This window comes from Haliotis cracherodii, unplaced genomic scaffold (assembly GCF_022045235.1).
Source record: "Haliotis cracherodii isolate W230 unplaced genomic scaffold, xgHalCrac1.p SCAF_7, whole genome shotgun sequence".
Classification (NCBI taxonomy): domain Eukaryota; kingdom Metazoa; phylum Mollusca; class Gastropoda; order Lepetellida; family Haliotidae; genus Haliotis; species Haliotis cracherodii.
In genome coordinates, this window is record NW_027266330.1 from 3,500,215 (window position 1) to 3,514,575 (window position 14,361).

A 14,361-nucleotide genomic window follows, 5' to 3' on the forward strand; every position below is an offset into this window, starting at 1 on the left:
GTCGTTCTGATAAAGAATCGAACATTTCTGCTTTATTCCCTTTGAAATACATGGCGATCCAGTGACGACCTTCTCTTGTGCTAGTCTCTGTGTTGACAATGAGTCCCACACCTTTGGCACGCTGGCCAGGTGTCAGAGTGGGCAAAGTATCTTTGGCAAAAACACCTATGACATGAGATTGTAAACTCGGGTCACACTGTATGGCGCACCAAAGCTGAGAGGCTTTCATATTGTCTCTGCTTTTTTCTTTTGAATGAATTGAAAGTTACTTGACAAACACGTTGCGAGCCTGGTCGATTTCGATGATGGAATTCCTCTGAGTCAAGACGACGCAACTCAGCGTCGTGGTGAGTGGCCATTTGAATTCAAGTTCGAGCCTCACACTTCCAGATTTCACCAGGTTCAGGTACTCCGAATCTGCACACATTTTATCAATGTCGAAGACGAACAAGGCATTCCCCAAGAGAAATTCACTTCTGGTGATAGCGTTTCCCTTGTTTTCCTTCCACAGACCCATGCCATCTAGCATGTTAACGTAACAGGCGACATCATCTGCTTCGGTGGGTTGACCCGGAACACTGACCCCATCGATGTACAACGTCATCTTTTTAAGCATGGACGACTTAAAATTAAACGGGTTGCCTGTATAGCTGCCATTTAGACTCGAACTGTCCACCAATCCGACAACGTATCTGTTGGCCACGGGGTTAGAGACGTTGTCTATGCAGTGAGTCTGCTGCGTGGTGGGGATGCTGGTGACCTTGACCTCATTTTTTGTATACGGGTAGAGAGCGTTCGTCTTTTCGAACAGCGTGTTGTGAGCCAAGATCAGGGCGGGGTTGACTTTGACTTTGCACACCTGCAGGTAGGCATCCAAGATCTGAACTTTGAATTCGTGCTCGGTCACGCTGCTCATCAAGCAGAATTCAGGATTGGATCTGTACATCTTCAATGTCAGGTCCACCTCGTTCAGCAGGTACCGGTTCATGTCGAAGATATCTTCGTAGATGGGTCCCGACATGGTCAGTACTTTGCTGTCCGCTATGTAGGAGGCTCTCGATGACATTCCGCCGTTGATAGATCCAGTGACGTCGCTGCTCTCCAGGTCGGAGTTTTGTTCGGCTACGTCCTTGTAGAACAGCTGAGCTGTCAACTGAGTGGTCTTTGCCTCAGCTCTGTACTCCAACAGGGTCTTCATCATACTTTTGTAAGCGTAATGGTTGTTGGTGGAAGACACGAGCTGATTCTGCAGGTAGACCGTGACTTGAGAAAAGAGCGACTGCAAAAACAGGTTCACGGGGGCCACGTTTTCATCTTCTGCTAATGGTGTACCGTCCGTTTGAGTGACTTTGACATTGAGGTGCAGACGGGTGCGCTTCAGATCGACGTAGTCGCCTCCGGAATTGGACACGTGAAATTCCAAAGGTGTGGAATCGTTGATTTGGCTCAGAGGACGCACGTTGACGAAGTAATGTTTCTGAACGCTGGTTTGATAGGGAGGCAGAGTGAAGAGATTTAACGATTCGGGAACCAGTTCCTCGAATTTTTTGTCGTTCAACAGGGCCATGATTTAACTAAAGATGTCGTTTTCTTTCACTGGGGTACACTTGAGCACTTTAGCCGTCTTGGAAGGTGCGTTGATGTTGTCAGTTCGACGTATCTTCTTGGTTGTGACGCACTTAGCCCCCGCCTTGCGTTTTAAAGCCTTTTCTCTTTTGCCGTGTGCTTCTGCTCTCTCTACTTCGCTTTGGGATTCGGATGTCATTTGGAGAGTGACCTTAGTTGGAGGATCTGCCTTTTGTTGTTGTGTTGCCTGTCGATGAACTGGAATCACCATCCTTTGCATCTTCCCATTAACCAGTCTGGAGGATGACCTTGTCGCGTGTTTGTCAAAGTAATGTTTAAACTTGGCGTAGTCGGGGAAATACAATGGGCGCGAAGCATCCATGTTTACTCCACAAAAGGATAACGTCTTAAGTGAAGTGTGGCGTAGGTCTCTTCCGTTAAGAATGACGGTGTAGAGGTACTCCCCGACTTTAAATACAGCTCAATATTGTCGGTTTCTTTTAATTTGACACGAATGGTAAATTCACTACCAAACGTATAGGTAGGCCCCTGTCTCAGATCGATGCGTCTCAATAAGGCCAGTTGAGTTTCCCCTACCAACGAGCTGTCACATAAGTTACATAACACGTCCACGTAGGGGTCACCACTGGGGATTTTTTTCGGATTCAGCTTTCCAAAATTGAGCTCGACTAAAGACACCACCCAGAATCCGTCAAAGACTAACCTTTGATTTAATTTGACTCGAAAATGATAGGGTGAATTCTCTGGAAAGGAGGTTGTTTTGGAGTCTGAGCTTTTGAGAAAAATGTACTTTTCCATCATCAGAGGTCTTTCAGTTCGCTCTCTTCTACGTAGGAATCAAAGGAACTGGGCCACCCTAGCCAACGCACTAGAACATGGGTCTTGCCTTTCACCTTTTTTCTTTTCAGAATTTTGTCGACTTGCCACAGCACATCACCCTCTTTCTCGACCTTCTGTAGTTCGTTCGCGTAAAAGCTACCTATCAAGGGTTCGTCGTGGAAATCTTTCAGCTTGTACTGAGGGAACGTTTGCTTCTTGTAACGTCGAGCCACTTTAAACAGTTCTTCCGTCCACTTGAGATCGAGTTCCTTGGTGAAAGGTTTCCTGAGGTATGAGATGCGAACCAGGTCGCCCACTTTAAATAAGTATTTCTTGATGTTGGGTTTGACTTTTCTCAGAGGTTCCAGATAGAGGTGATCCCACACTTTCACTTCGTTGGTTTTATCGACGTCTGCAGGAGAGAGATGAGGGAGAGACGAATGAAGGGTGTGATTATAATTGGATACTAAATCCGCCAGAACGTCCAGATAACGTTTGGTGTTATTGTGGGTCATGTATCTGGTGATCAGTGATTTCAGTGTTCTGTTAAAACGTTCAACGTAATTACTTTTGATGTTTTCGTTGCGAGCTATGGTGAGTTTTATCTTTTGTTTTTCTAAAAACGTCTTGAACGCCCCCTTAAATTCGCTTCCGCCATCTACTCTCACCTTCCTGGGACGTCGCTGTTCGAGGATGTGTTTGAAAGCTTTCAAGACGGTTTCGGGTTTCTTATTGTCTAACGGAAGGGCGAATGCAAAGCGGCTCAATATGTCGATGGCCACCAGCAAGTATCTCACACCATCGTTCCACTTCGTAAACCTAGACAGGTCGGCCAAATCCACGTCGAACATTTCGTCGATAGAATTCACTCTGACTTTCATTCGTTTGAAACGGTATCTGACGGGTTTGTGTAAACTGTAAGCATCTTGATTGTTGACAAACCGTCTGACACTGCTCGCTGGAACTTTCAATTGACGTTTTAACACCTTTTTGATTTTACTCGGACCCAAAAACGCGCCCGGATTTCTGGGAGTGAAATAATAATCTTCCAGTACTTTGTCAGAAGTTATCTCTCGAGAGCTCATCGTGTAATGATAGAATATCATGGATGATGTTTCGTTTTATATCATTGTTGTTGTGCGTCTGTGTGTGTCTGTTCGCAGGTACCAGGCCGAAGCTCGCAGGTGTCACTGCATCACATAACCACATTGGTGATGCAGGCTTTTCCTCCTGCAGCTATAAACCCTGCCGCCATGGTATAACGGAAAACAATTGTTGAAAACGGCATTAAACCCTAACTCACTCACTCACTCGCTCATTATGTGTGACTGAAGATAAAATACAAACAAAATACAAATTTTCAACATTGATTTTTATTATCAAATCAATATCATAATTAAAATAAACAAACAAAACATTCATTCAATTAGTCCCAAGAAAAAACATTTCACATTCTTTTGTCTAACTTAAACATTTTCTCGACGCGTTCTTTCAATCCCTCCTTCCATTGAGACGTTTTAAATTGAGAGTCACGATAGTCCTTGCATCGATACGGGACCAAGTTAAAGTCCCTCACATCTCGAAAACTTGGGTCTTCTAGCAGCAGTTTTATCCAGCTCTCGTGCACCTCTCCATCGTCTACGTCGGATAATGCCATGTTAAAGTATTTCTCCACCAGTTGTTGTTCAGATATATCGCAGGTGTGGCCCCATTCACCTTCTGCATCGAACATGCACCCGAAACACAATTCACGAGACAGTCGTTTGATCATCTTGGTGAGTTGAAGACAGTAGCATAAAGTCAACAAGTTTTCAACGAGTTTCATCTTCTCCGCCACGGCGACCTCGTCCGCGGAGAGTGCCCAGCAAGATTTTTTTATAATCACTCGCTTAGTGACGTTGAAATCGTCTCGAAACTTGCGCTTGGCGTTTTTCATGCATTCGTCACGATTTGGAAACCATTCGTGAGATTGGTGAATGACCGCCTCGTTTAGGGTGTGCGGCATTTTCATGACCTGCTTCCAGGAATAGAATGTAGATTTGTCTTTTCTTCCCACTCTGTTTAAAGATAGAATGACTAAATTTAGAATTTCTGTGACAGCTCTTTGTTATTATTTTTTTTTACTTAAACAAACCAAAAAGTGACAAATACCACCATTAACAAATTAAAAGGCAATAGCTATGTCGAGTGAATACTAATACTATGATAAACAACTTAAAAGACATTAGCTATGTAAATTGTAAATTAAGATGGAGTGAACACTAACCTTTCTGCCATGATACAGTAACTGTGTTTTTCTGAAACAACTCGAGTCTCTGAATGTACAGGAAGAAATGCGTGTGATTTAAGCGCAATGATGAGCATGACACTATTCTATTATTTCAAATTCATTGGTTGGTTGGTTGGTTTGTTGATCACGTGTTCATTAAAACCTTTGATGATTGGATCTACATGAAAAAAAACATTTCATTGGGTGTTTATGTAGTATATTTATAGGTTTAATTATATTCAAACTCTCTCTGATAACCATTCTGTTATCTCTTGTTCATAATATATTCAACAAAGAAAGAAACACACATGAAAAGAACACATTATTCTTTTTATCTAACTTTTATTCACACTAAGTAACAGACATATTATCTATTTATGATATGTAGATGAATACTTTCATGATCTCATCATATGATCTCAATCAATTTGGCCTCCAATCGTTCCTTCCTACTGGAAGTTAAAAAATGTCTGTTCAAGTCATCAACATTCTCATAAGGCAGGTTTTGAATGTCCAGGAAGTCAACTCCAGAAGAATTCTTTTGTGTCCTCGCCTCTTCAAGGATGTCGCCATGGGACACAGCTTCTAAAGCATCGTCAAAGTACATCATCACACGTTCATCAGGCTCGATCATCAAACACTGATGATGGCGTTGCGATGGGTGATTTATCTCAGACCCATAACAGTTACTATTGCACAATTCATTCACTATGACACGTAAGCGGTCCAAGTAAAGCTTTTCAAGGACCATTTCAAATTGTTCTCTGTTTGATCAAAGATTCTGATTTGGTTCGGGAATACTCACTTCCCAGACGTTAATAGTGAAAGGTCCTGTTAATATATCCGCTGATGTGCTATCCCGTTGACAATGTGTTCTCAGGGTTCTCTCCAGAGATCGACATCCAGCAAGATAAGCAGCAAGGCGAGATCGTTTCGATTGTGCCCCATCTCGGATAAGTTCTCCTCTTCCCCCTCTCACCCTGTAGTGGTAGGTAGTTGCTCGTCCACTCATCCTGTTTATAGAAAACACATCTTATTTTAAAAAATTTATATCCTGGACATTTTTTTTTTTCTGTAACATATTTTGTTACTTTCAAACATATTTCTTGTTTTTTATTTTATTTGTTTTTGTCAAACCAATTTTTTGATTTGTTGATGTCAAACCTATTTGGTTTCTGACATTTATATTTTCTGTCATAAGTGTTTTGTCATACAAGTTTTTTTGTGGTCAAATCAATGTATCTGTCATTAAGTTTTATTTCTAGCTTTCATCACTAACTGTTTTTAAAAATTTACTTCACAACATATTTTTCGCAAAAGTTTTTAAAAACAAAACAATAATGAAATGTTTCTTCTACCTTTCACATGTCGAGGAACACTCCAGAGGTTTCATCATTTTGTGGATGTAGTCATTGTTTGCTAGACGATCTCATTTTTTATTTTCTTGGAATGGGGAATGTTAGTTACAAAGTTCTAATTAGGATTGAACCCATAGGGTCGAGATTCGATGCCATCTGTCAGCAAGTATCGCTTATCATCTTGAGGAGTTAAACCCAATTTGGTCACTTTGACTGTCAAGAGTGTGTTATGAATGGATCGAATTTGATGAAATGTTGACATGTTTTGTTGGTGTTTAAAAAGACAATCTTTAAACATCTGGTGACGGAGATGTTTTTTGACAAAAGCTTTCTGCACACCTTTAGCAGTGCGTTTCTCAACCCTTTCACCAGGAGTTTTGTCAAAAATAAAACTATAGTTTTTGGGACGAAGTCCGACAAACTCTCTGATGGTTTTGCCACCCACTTCATCTTTCATCAAACCGATGGCCTTGTGTCTTTCCATTGAATGAAGTGGGTGGTCTACGGGATAGTTTGAGGTGTCAAAGAGGTGGGTGTTAGCTAACATAAAGTCTTGAGGATCGCGGACAGGAGTACCCACAGGGGACCAGATTTGATAAAACAAGCTATCCGTGTCTGTCATGAGGACCCTGACATTGTCACTATCGTATTCCTTCAACATGACATTGTAGTGAAAGTCATAAAGAAGTCTTTTTGCGTGTTCCAAAATGGTGAAGCCCACGGCGACGGGTTGGTTCAAAGTCACAGACACCTTTTCCATGCTCACCACGACCAAATTTTCCGAAAAGATGTTTACACTTTTGAAATTGGATTTTGATGAAAACCTTCGCAGTCTTTCCTCGGTCGCAATTAATTCAATTTGTTTGTAATTTCTTACATTTTGCAACTGTTTCCCATACACGGCATTTGAGAGAAGTTTAAACAAATCTTTCGAAAAGTCATCCGTGGCTTCTTTTCGTTTCTGAGTGTTAAAGTCAATGTAGGGCTTCATCCATTTGGTCTGAGTAAATTTCAAAACTTTGTGTACTTTTTTCAGTTTCAAACCCAATTGTAAATATTGCTGCAAAGTAGCCAAGTAAATGATATAATTTTCTTTGTTTTTCAATGTGCCAAAAAGTTTGGTTCCCGTGGCTTTCACCCCTTTGATACCAAGCTCTGCGAGCAATTCTCTATGATAGGGGGACATATCTTCAAAGGGAATGCTTTCTTTGATGGGAGCGAGGGGCAGCGACTGATGGACAGAATGAAGGTGACGTTGATATTCCAAATCACACTCTACAATGTAACCCACGCTACCTTCGGGGTCTAGTTGCAACCAATCAATAGACTCTATTTCTGTTTCGTCTACCCAGTCAAAATGACCTTGAGGTAAAGGACAACTCATGGCTGCACCATACAAATTGTTAATGTCAAAGTACATCAGGTGAGATTCGGGTTTGGACGGGTCGAAATCGGACATGTGTTTGTTATTGGCTTGAGCGTGGCGATGATTGATACTCGCCACGCCTCCTCTCACTGCGTTTGAGACAAAGTTGTACATATCGGGATCGGTCATAAGATCTAAGCTCACCCCCGTCATCAAAAGACAAGCATCCATGGCCATCCCCGGGAGAGTAAAGTACTGACACGGGTCCAATCTGTAGTAGCTCAGACACATGTCACGGAATGCTTCGAACACATCGGTCAAAATCAAAGTGTCTACGGCAACGTACAATTCCATGAACTGTCTCACCGATCTAATTTTAAAAGTCTCCCAAATGTGACGGGCGAAGGCATAGTCTTGTTCAGAAATGGTTTCTTCCGTTAAGGAAGAGTAAAAGTCGTCACGACTCGGAAATTCTGTTCGATCTAATTTTTCAAAACTGTCCACATACTCATAAAAGTAGGGTAACTTTCGAGTCAGCAAATCCACATGTTCGGGAAAGTTCTTTGTCAAATAGACAAATTCTTCTTCGCCTTTGCTTCTCAAATTGTTGGCCAAATTTTGTAAGCTGGTGTTTAAAAATTTGAAACTGTCCAAGAAACGAAGTTGATCTATTTGAAACATGATGAAGTGTTCCGAATTTTGACCTATGCACGTCAACTTTCGATCGGCAAACAGTTCTGCTGCTTGAAGAATCAAATGATTGTCATACCTCGAAGCATTGTGACAAATGACATTGACAAATTTGGCTTCGTTGTAGTTGACGTTGCAGTAATTGTGACACAGACCCCTGACTCGACCCGTCAAATGATCGTGATCGATGTGTCGCTCATTCTGCTGTACTTTCTCCCCACAAAGATAGCAATGGGTTTTCGAATCTAAAGCTAACTTTTCCTCATCTTTTAATTTTATGGGCACGGGATGATTTAAAATGTCCATGATATGATCGTAATCCTCCAAAAGATGTGTCATGAAATGCTCTGAGGCCCGTTCGCCGCTATAGGTTCTCAATGGAAATGTGTACATGTCGGGTTCCCGACATACAATTTGATAACTGTAACCACAGGGAATGTGCTCGTGGACGTGGTGACTTCTCCTCTCCGATGTCTCATTATGTTCTAAAGGTGACAACACGGATTCAAAATCACAGTAGATCACAAAGGGGACTTTGACTGTTTTGGCATAGTGACCCAGTCCGAACCTTCTAAAGGCTTTGTTTGGTTCAGGCATTTTAATTCGTTGAGCTTTGTGATAACAGTAAGGGGTGTGCTTTTGTAATCTATCATCAGATGTAAACGTCCACAAACATTTCCGACAAATGAATTTGCTGTTAGTGTCTCCAGCTTTTCTTATCAAAGCCGGCAAACTGGTGATCAGAACATAATGAGAAATGGAGGATTCGTCCGACTCTTCCTCGTCTACTTCTGACATTAGCAGAAGGAGATTGATATGACGTTCTTTAGGTAAGTGGGTCACATCGGAACTGACTCGCAAAGGAAAGACAACATGGTGTTGATCTTCATCTCCATCAATGCCATACACATTGATGCTGAGATCGTTTGCTTTTTCAAATTTTGAAATATGTTTAAGACTCATGGGAAATTCACACCCTTTCAAATCTAACTCGTGTAGTTTGTCCTTGTAGTGACTCACTTGTTCTCCGACCAGATCAGACTGAACGGGGAACAGATGAGCCAAAACGCAATAGGCAAAACAGAGGTCGTCGTCCACGTTTTTAATGTTTAACAGACAGCGCTTGTTCTCTAGCGAAGGAGGGAGGGGGAGATATGAACTTCCGCGAAAGGGTTGAAATTTAACCACGGATAATTTCACGCTCAACACAGTTTCAAAGTTTAAGTTTGAACTATCTCCTTCGTAATTGTCCATCAGTTTCATGATTGTGTTTGCGGCTTCGGTGTACAACGCATCCAAATCATCAGCTTGGGTGGCTGGAGACATTTTGGTTCGAAAGTAAGGTTCAGTAAATGAATTCAGACCGTCCGAGTTGGTTTTGCTGAATCTAAATTGGGTACAAAGTCCCCACTTGATACTATGTTTTGTTTCAATTTCTGTTTTCAAGTGATGAATCATGTCAGGTTGAATTTTCACAAAATAATAGTAGGGATCATTTCCCTCTTGGCCCTGAGGAATAAAATCAAATTCCCTGACATTTCCATTTATTGCTTGTCTGGAACATGACTGTTGATTATCTACATTAGTTTTCCTACGTTTAGCTGCAGCCCCGCCACCACTTTGTTGATTTGAATGGGTTTGTCTCCTGTGTTTAGTGAGATCTTTCACTGATGGGAAAGTGGTCGAACATGTATGACAAGTAAAAGTAAAGGTAGAAGTAGAAGTAGATGGTTGTGGATCTTTGTGTTGACTTTTTATGTGTCTTTGTAAGTTATCACTACGGTTGAATGATTTGGAACATAATTGACAATCAAAATGTTTGGAAGCTGGGCCACAATTCCTCTGATGTCTAACAATGTGCTTTTTGTTACTGTAGGATTTTTGACAAAACTCACATGTATACACAGGTGTTGTAGATGGGGTAGACATTTATTTATTTATTTATTTATTTTTTTACATAAAGTCTAGCAAACAATGTTCTTGGAACACTTCTATTTTCTGAAATAAATAAAGAGATAATAAATAGAATAGTTTGTCTTTCAGACTATTAAAGTCAACATGACAATTTAAAGGAGTTCGAAGTGTTCTTCATAATCACAACTTTGATAGATCTTGGGACAAAATTTACACTGTTTTAAAATGGATGCAAGGATGTAATACTTGTGATATACTGAAATTATAATTATAATTAGAAGATCTTTTTAATATAATTGTTTATGCAATGTAAAACATAAAACTCTTACCTTTTGTATGAAGAATAAATCTATCCAATTTGAAAAACAAACTCCTGTGTCACCTTTTGGTAGGGAGAAAAATAAATGGCACAGATAGGCACAATGTTCATTTATGAATCAAGAGAGACGGAATGTGAGGTTTAGATGACAACTCTGCTATTTATAGGGCAAAATTGACACATATTCAACACCCCCTGTTGTGTTGACACATGTGTTTTCATTCGTGAGACCTGTTTGTTCAATCAACAGGCGTGTCCATTACAACCCAATATTCCTAACTCGCCCCTGTTGACACAGCTGTTTCCATTCAACACAGTTGATTGCTCAGTCAACAGGCCTGTCCGCTACAACCCAATATTCCTAACACGCCCCTGTTGACACAGCTGTTTTCGTTCAACACAGTTGTTTGCTCAGTCAACAGGCGTGTCCGCTACAACCCAATATTCCTAACACGCCCCTGTTGACTCAGCTGTTTTCATTCACGAGATTTGTTTGGTAAGTAAACAGGCGTGTCCGCTTCAACCAATTACACCTAACTCCTAACACGCCACGCCTGTTGACACAGCTGTTTCCATTCAACACAGTTGTTTGCTTAGTCAACAGGCGTGTCCGCTACAACCCAATACTCCTAACACGTCCCCCCGTTGAAACAGCTGTTTCTATTCACCAGATTGTTTAAGAACAAGAGTTTTATGCATTAAAACTGAAACACTCTTGTAAACGTGAGACATTATTCTTTTTCATTGAAAAGTGTTGACATGTGAAAGGATATCGTATAAAATTTCTTGAAACTGCGTTATTTCACTCTATTTTTTCTCATGAAAATGATTCTGGGTATGGGTTAAACGAGTATTTTTTCAATTGAAATAGGAAACTGAACCGACATTTTGAACTCAAACATCTTTTAGAATAAAGAGAATAGAATTAAAACATCATATACCAGACTGGCATACATTACAGTCTTCAACACACGGGTTTCACGATACCGACTCTATATTTCTCCGAGCTGACCTCTAGCTAGGAGTCAAGACTGTTAACCCTTATTTTTTTATGAAGTTGTCATGGCAACTGAATGTTACAGGGAACTTATAAGAGGTAACACTAGAAGAGTTAAGAACTGGACATGTGGTTTCTATGGAAATTCAACTCACACCCCTCTTTGCCACATGTGACAGTCATTACTACGCGAAATACATGCGTCAATGGAATATGTCTAACAATGACATTCCTTCCCCCGTGAATCACATTTGAACCTTGTAGTAGCCACTTCCATATAGGGACACTCACTACTACGCTTCTCACTTAATGAAGGACTCATTAACACATTTCCTTCGTGCATTGGAACAACAGACCTCTTACTCTTTCTGACCTGTGACGTCATGATTATATTTGACTATGAATGAGTTATTGCACTAATGGATCAACCTAGCCTGAGATGTGGAATGGGGCCCCATAGAACTGACTTGTAGGTCAGGCGCGAGATTCAAACCGAGGACACGTGACACCCGTGAGCGTTCATGGCAACGTCTGCCATCTTGTTTTTTAGACACGTGTTGTTCTACGTTTAACGAATGGTCAAGTAATTAATTGCATGATTGCATACGGTCAGTTGACCCTTTATTTACGTAATTCAATATCGGGAGATCTTTCTACATGAACCTGTTCCTGGGCTTTTTAATATTACCACACATAGCCCGCTACCGAATGCCCACAGAGAAATGTCTTCAACGCAAAAGGTTCAAATGTTTACCACATGTTCTCGCGCCAAAATGGTCTCACAATGACATTCCATTCCGCGTGAGTCAAGACCCAACCCAACCCCCGGTCGTAGTATCATGTCCATATAGGGACATTCATTACTATCCCATGTTCTATGGTTAACGAATGGTCAAGTCATTAATTGCATGATTGCATTTGGTCAGTTGACCCTTTATTAACCTAATTGACCTATGACGTCATGCATACATTTGCATATTAATGAGTTATTCTGCATATTAATGAGGCAATGACGTTGACAACACCCCCCCTCCCCAAGGTCAAGGTTATGTGACGTCATCAGTCACGTGGGGTTACTAGGTGCACTTGTGACGTCATCAGTCACGTGGGGTTACTAGGTGCACTTGTGACGTCATCAAATGAGGGGGTGAGGGGGGATACTTCTTACTTATTATCTACTATCCGAGTGGGAATGAGGCAACAACAGGTGGCAACACATTTCCAATGCCATCGTAATACGATATCGGCATTGGTGAGGCACAAATGACGTTGCCGACAACCCACGTTCAGGACGTCCCCGAGTAACGACGCCAAGACAGGACAGATGGATTCGAGTCACACATCTCCGACACAGGTTCAAACGTCAGTAACGACGTCCCAGACAATTCCTGGACTGCGCCGTATCCATCCCAACATTGTTTACGTCAGTACTGGATTCGATCACGACGCCCTGCCATACGTCCCATCCTGACACACCGTCATCGAGTCAACCGTCTAAGATGGTGTCGAAATCATGTTCGCCAACCTCGAATATGGTGGAGAAATGTTGTCTTTACAGATGAATCGAGGTTCAACGTTTCCCACAGTGACGGGCGCCAACGCGTCTACCGGCGTTTGGGAGAACTTTATGCACGCAACTGTATTGTGGCGAGGAATCGTTTTGGAGGTGGCTCTGTGATGATTTGGGGTGGGGTGGGATTACAGCACGGCACCGAACCCCTTTGGTGGTTGTTCAGGGCAATCTCACCGGTGCTGGCTAAAGAGATCAGATTCTGAGGCTTGTGGTCATTCCTTTCCTGCAACGTCATGGCCCGGAATTGACATTTCAACAGGACAACGCTCGTCCTCACACGACTAGGGTCGCAATGGATTTCCTTCACCATAACAATGTCATGTTACTGCCATGGCCTGCAATTTCTACAGATCTCTCCCCAATAGAGCATGTGTGGGATGAAATGGAGCGGCGTCTGCGTCGTATTCCACATCCTCCAGATAACGTCCGTGACTTGGCACAGGATTTGAGGAGGATATGGCAGGCCATTCCCAAGGCCTTCCATGACCATTTGGTGGACTCCATGCGTCGCCGATGCACTGCTGTGATTTACGCACAGGGTGGTCATACCCGTTATTGACTTTGTGACTTTGTCGTTTGACACCCTACTCCATTTTTATCTTCTGACGTCATCGTAACAGATGTTATTCAGGTCGCGTTGACATTTTCTTATGGTCCGATCATTCAGCTGCTACAGCGTCTGCATCATTTTGTTCTTGCTGTGTTGTATTTCAATCCAGAATATATTTTCTCCGTGCAGTTTCTTTATGTGGCTAGTATATTTATATGGGTCAGAGATGATGAGGGATCTTCACATGAAGGCTGCTCTTGACATAATGCGTGATGAAAATGCGTGTGATATGCAAACACGCTACTGTCCCCTTATATACAACCTACCCAGCCACTGGAAGGTTCCCTACAGCATTCACAACATAGAACATTAGGGAAATGTTTCTATAACATACTCTCACCGTCCGTGGTTTTCGGACCAGACCACATTAGCCTGGTCAACAAACCTGATGCATCTCCTCCAACAGGACAACTCCAGCACCAATGTACTAGCATCTACAGCTATTTTGAAGAATTTTTAAAATTTGGTGCTTCGAGAACAAATTCATGAGAATGGCTTTAAAAATGTCAAAAGCAGCCTGACATTGCTGTTACAAATACAATTCACCTATTTTCCAAGCAAATTAGTGAGAGGGGCTGGCACATGTGAGAAAATTTGACAATATCTACAGTAGTACCCAGCCATATCAAGAACTTGAATATTTTTTTAGATAGGTTCCACCTTTGGCCTATGACATGACCTAAAACTTAGACATGTGCCTGTGTAAATTCACTTTTCACTTAATTTACAGACAACTTGGCTTCAGTGATTCCCTCGAAGAAGTCAACGATCTTCGTCAGGTGTTTGTCCAAATCCATTGCATGACTGATGACATTGTCAGGGTAGACTTTGACACCATTCGATGAACCTGGCTTAACCG

The 14,361-nt window shown here is 41.8% G+C and overlaps 1 protein-coding gene across 1 annotated transcript; it reads right to left on the reverse strand.

The window, feature by feature from the left end:
• Window positions 1-265: 265 nt before the first annotated feature.
• Window positions 266-1,567, reverse strand: LOC139447950 (uncharacterized protein F54H12.2-like). The gene has a single exon (XM_071229452.1). The coding sequence runs from the start codon at window positions 1,565-1,567 to the stop codon at window positions 266-268; it is 1,302 nt and encodes a 433-aa protein (XP_071085553.1).
• Window positions 1,568-14,361: the final 12,794 nt, after the last annotated feature.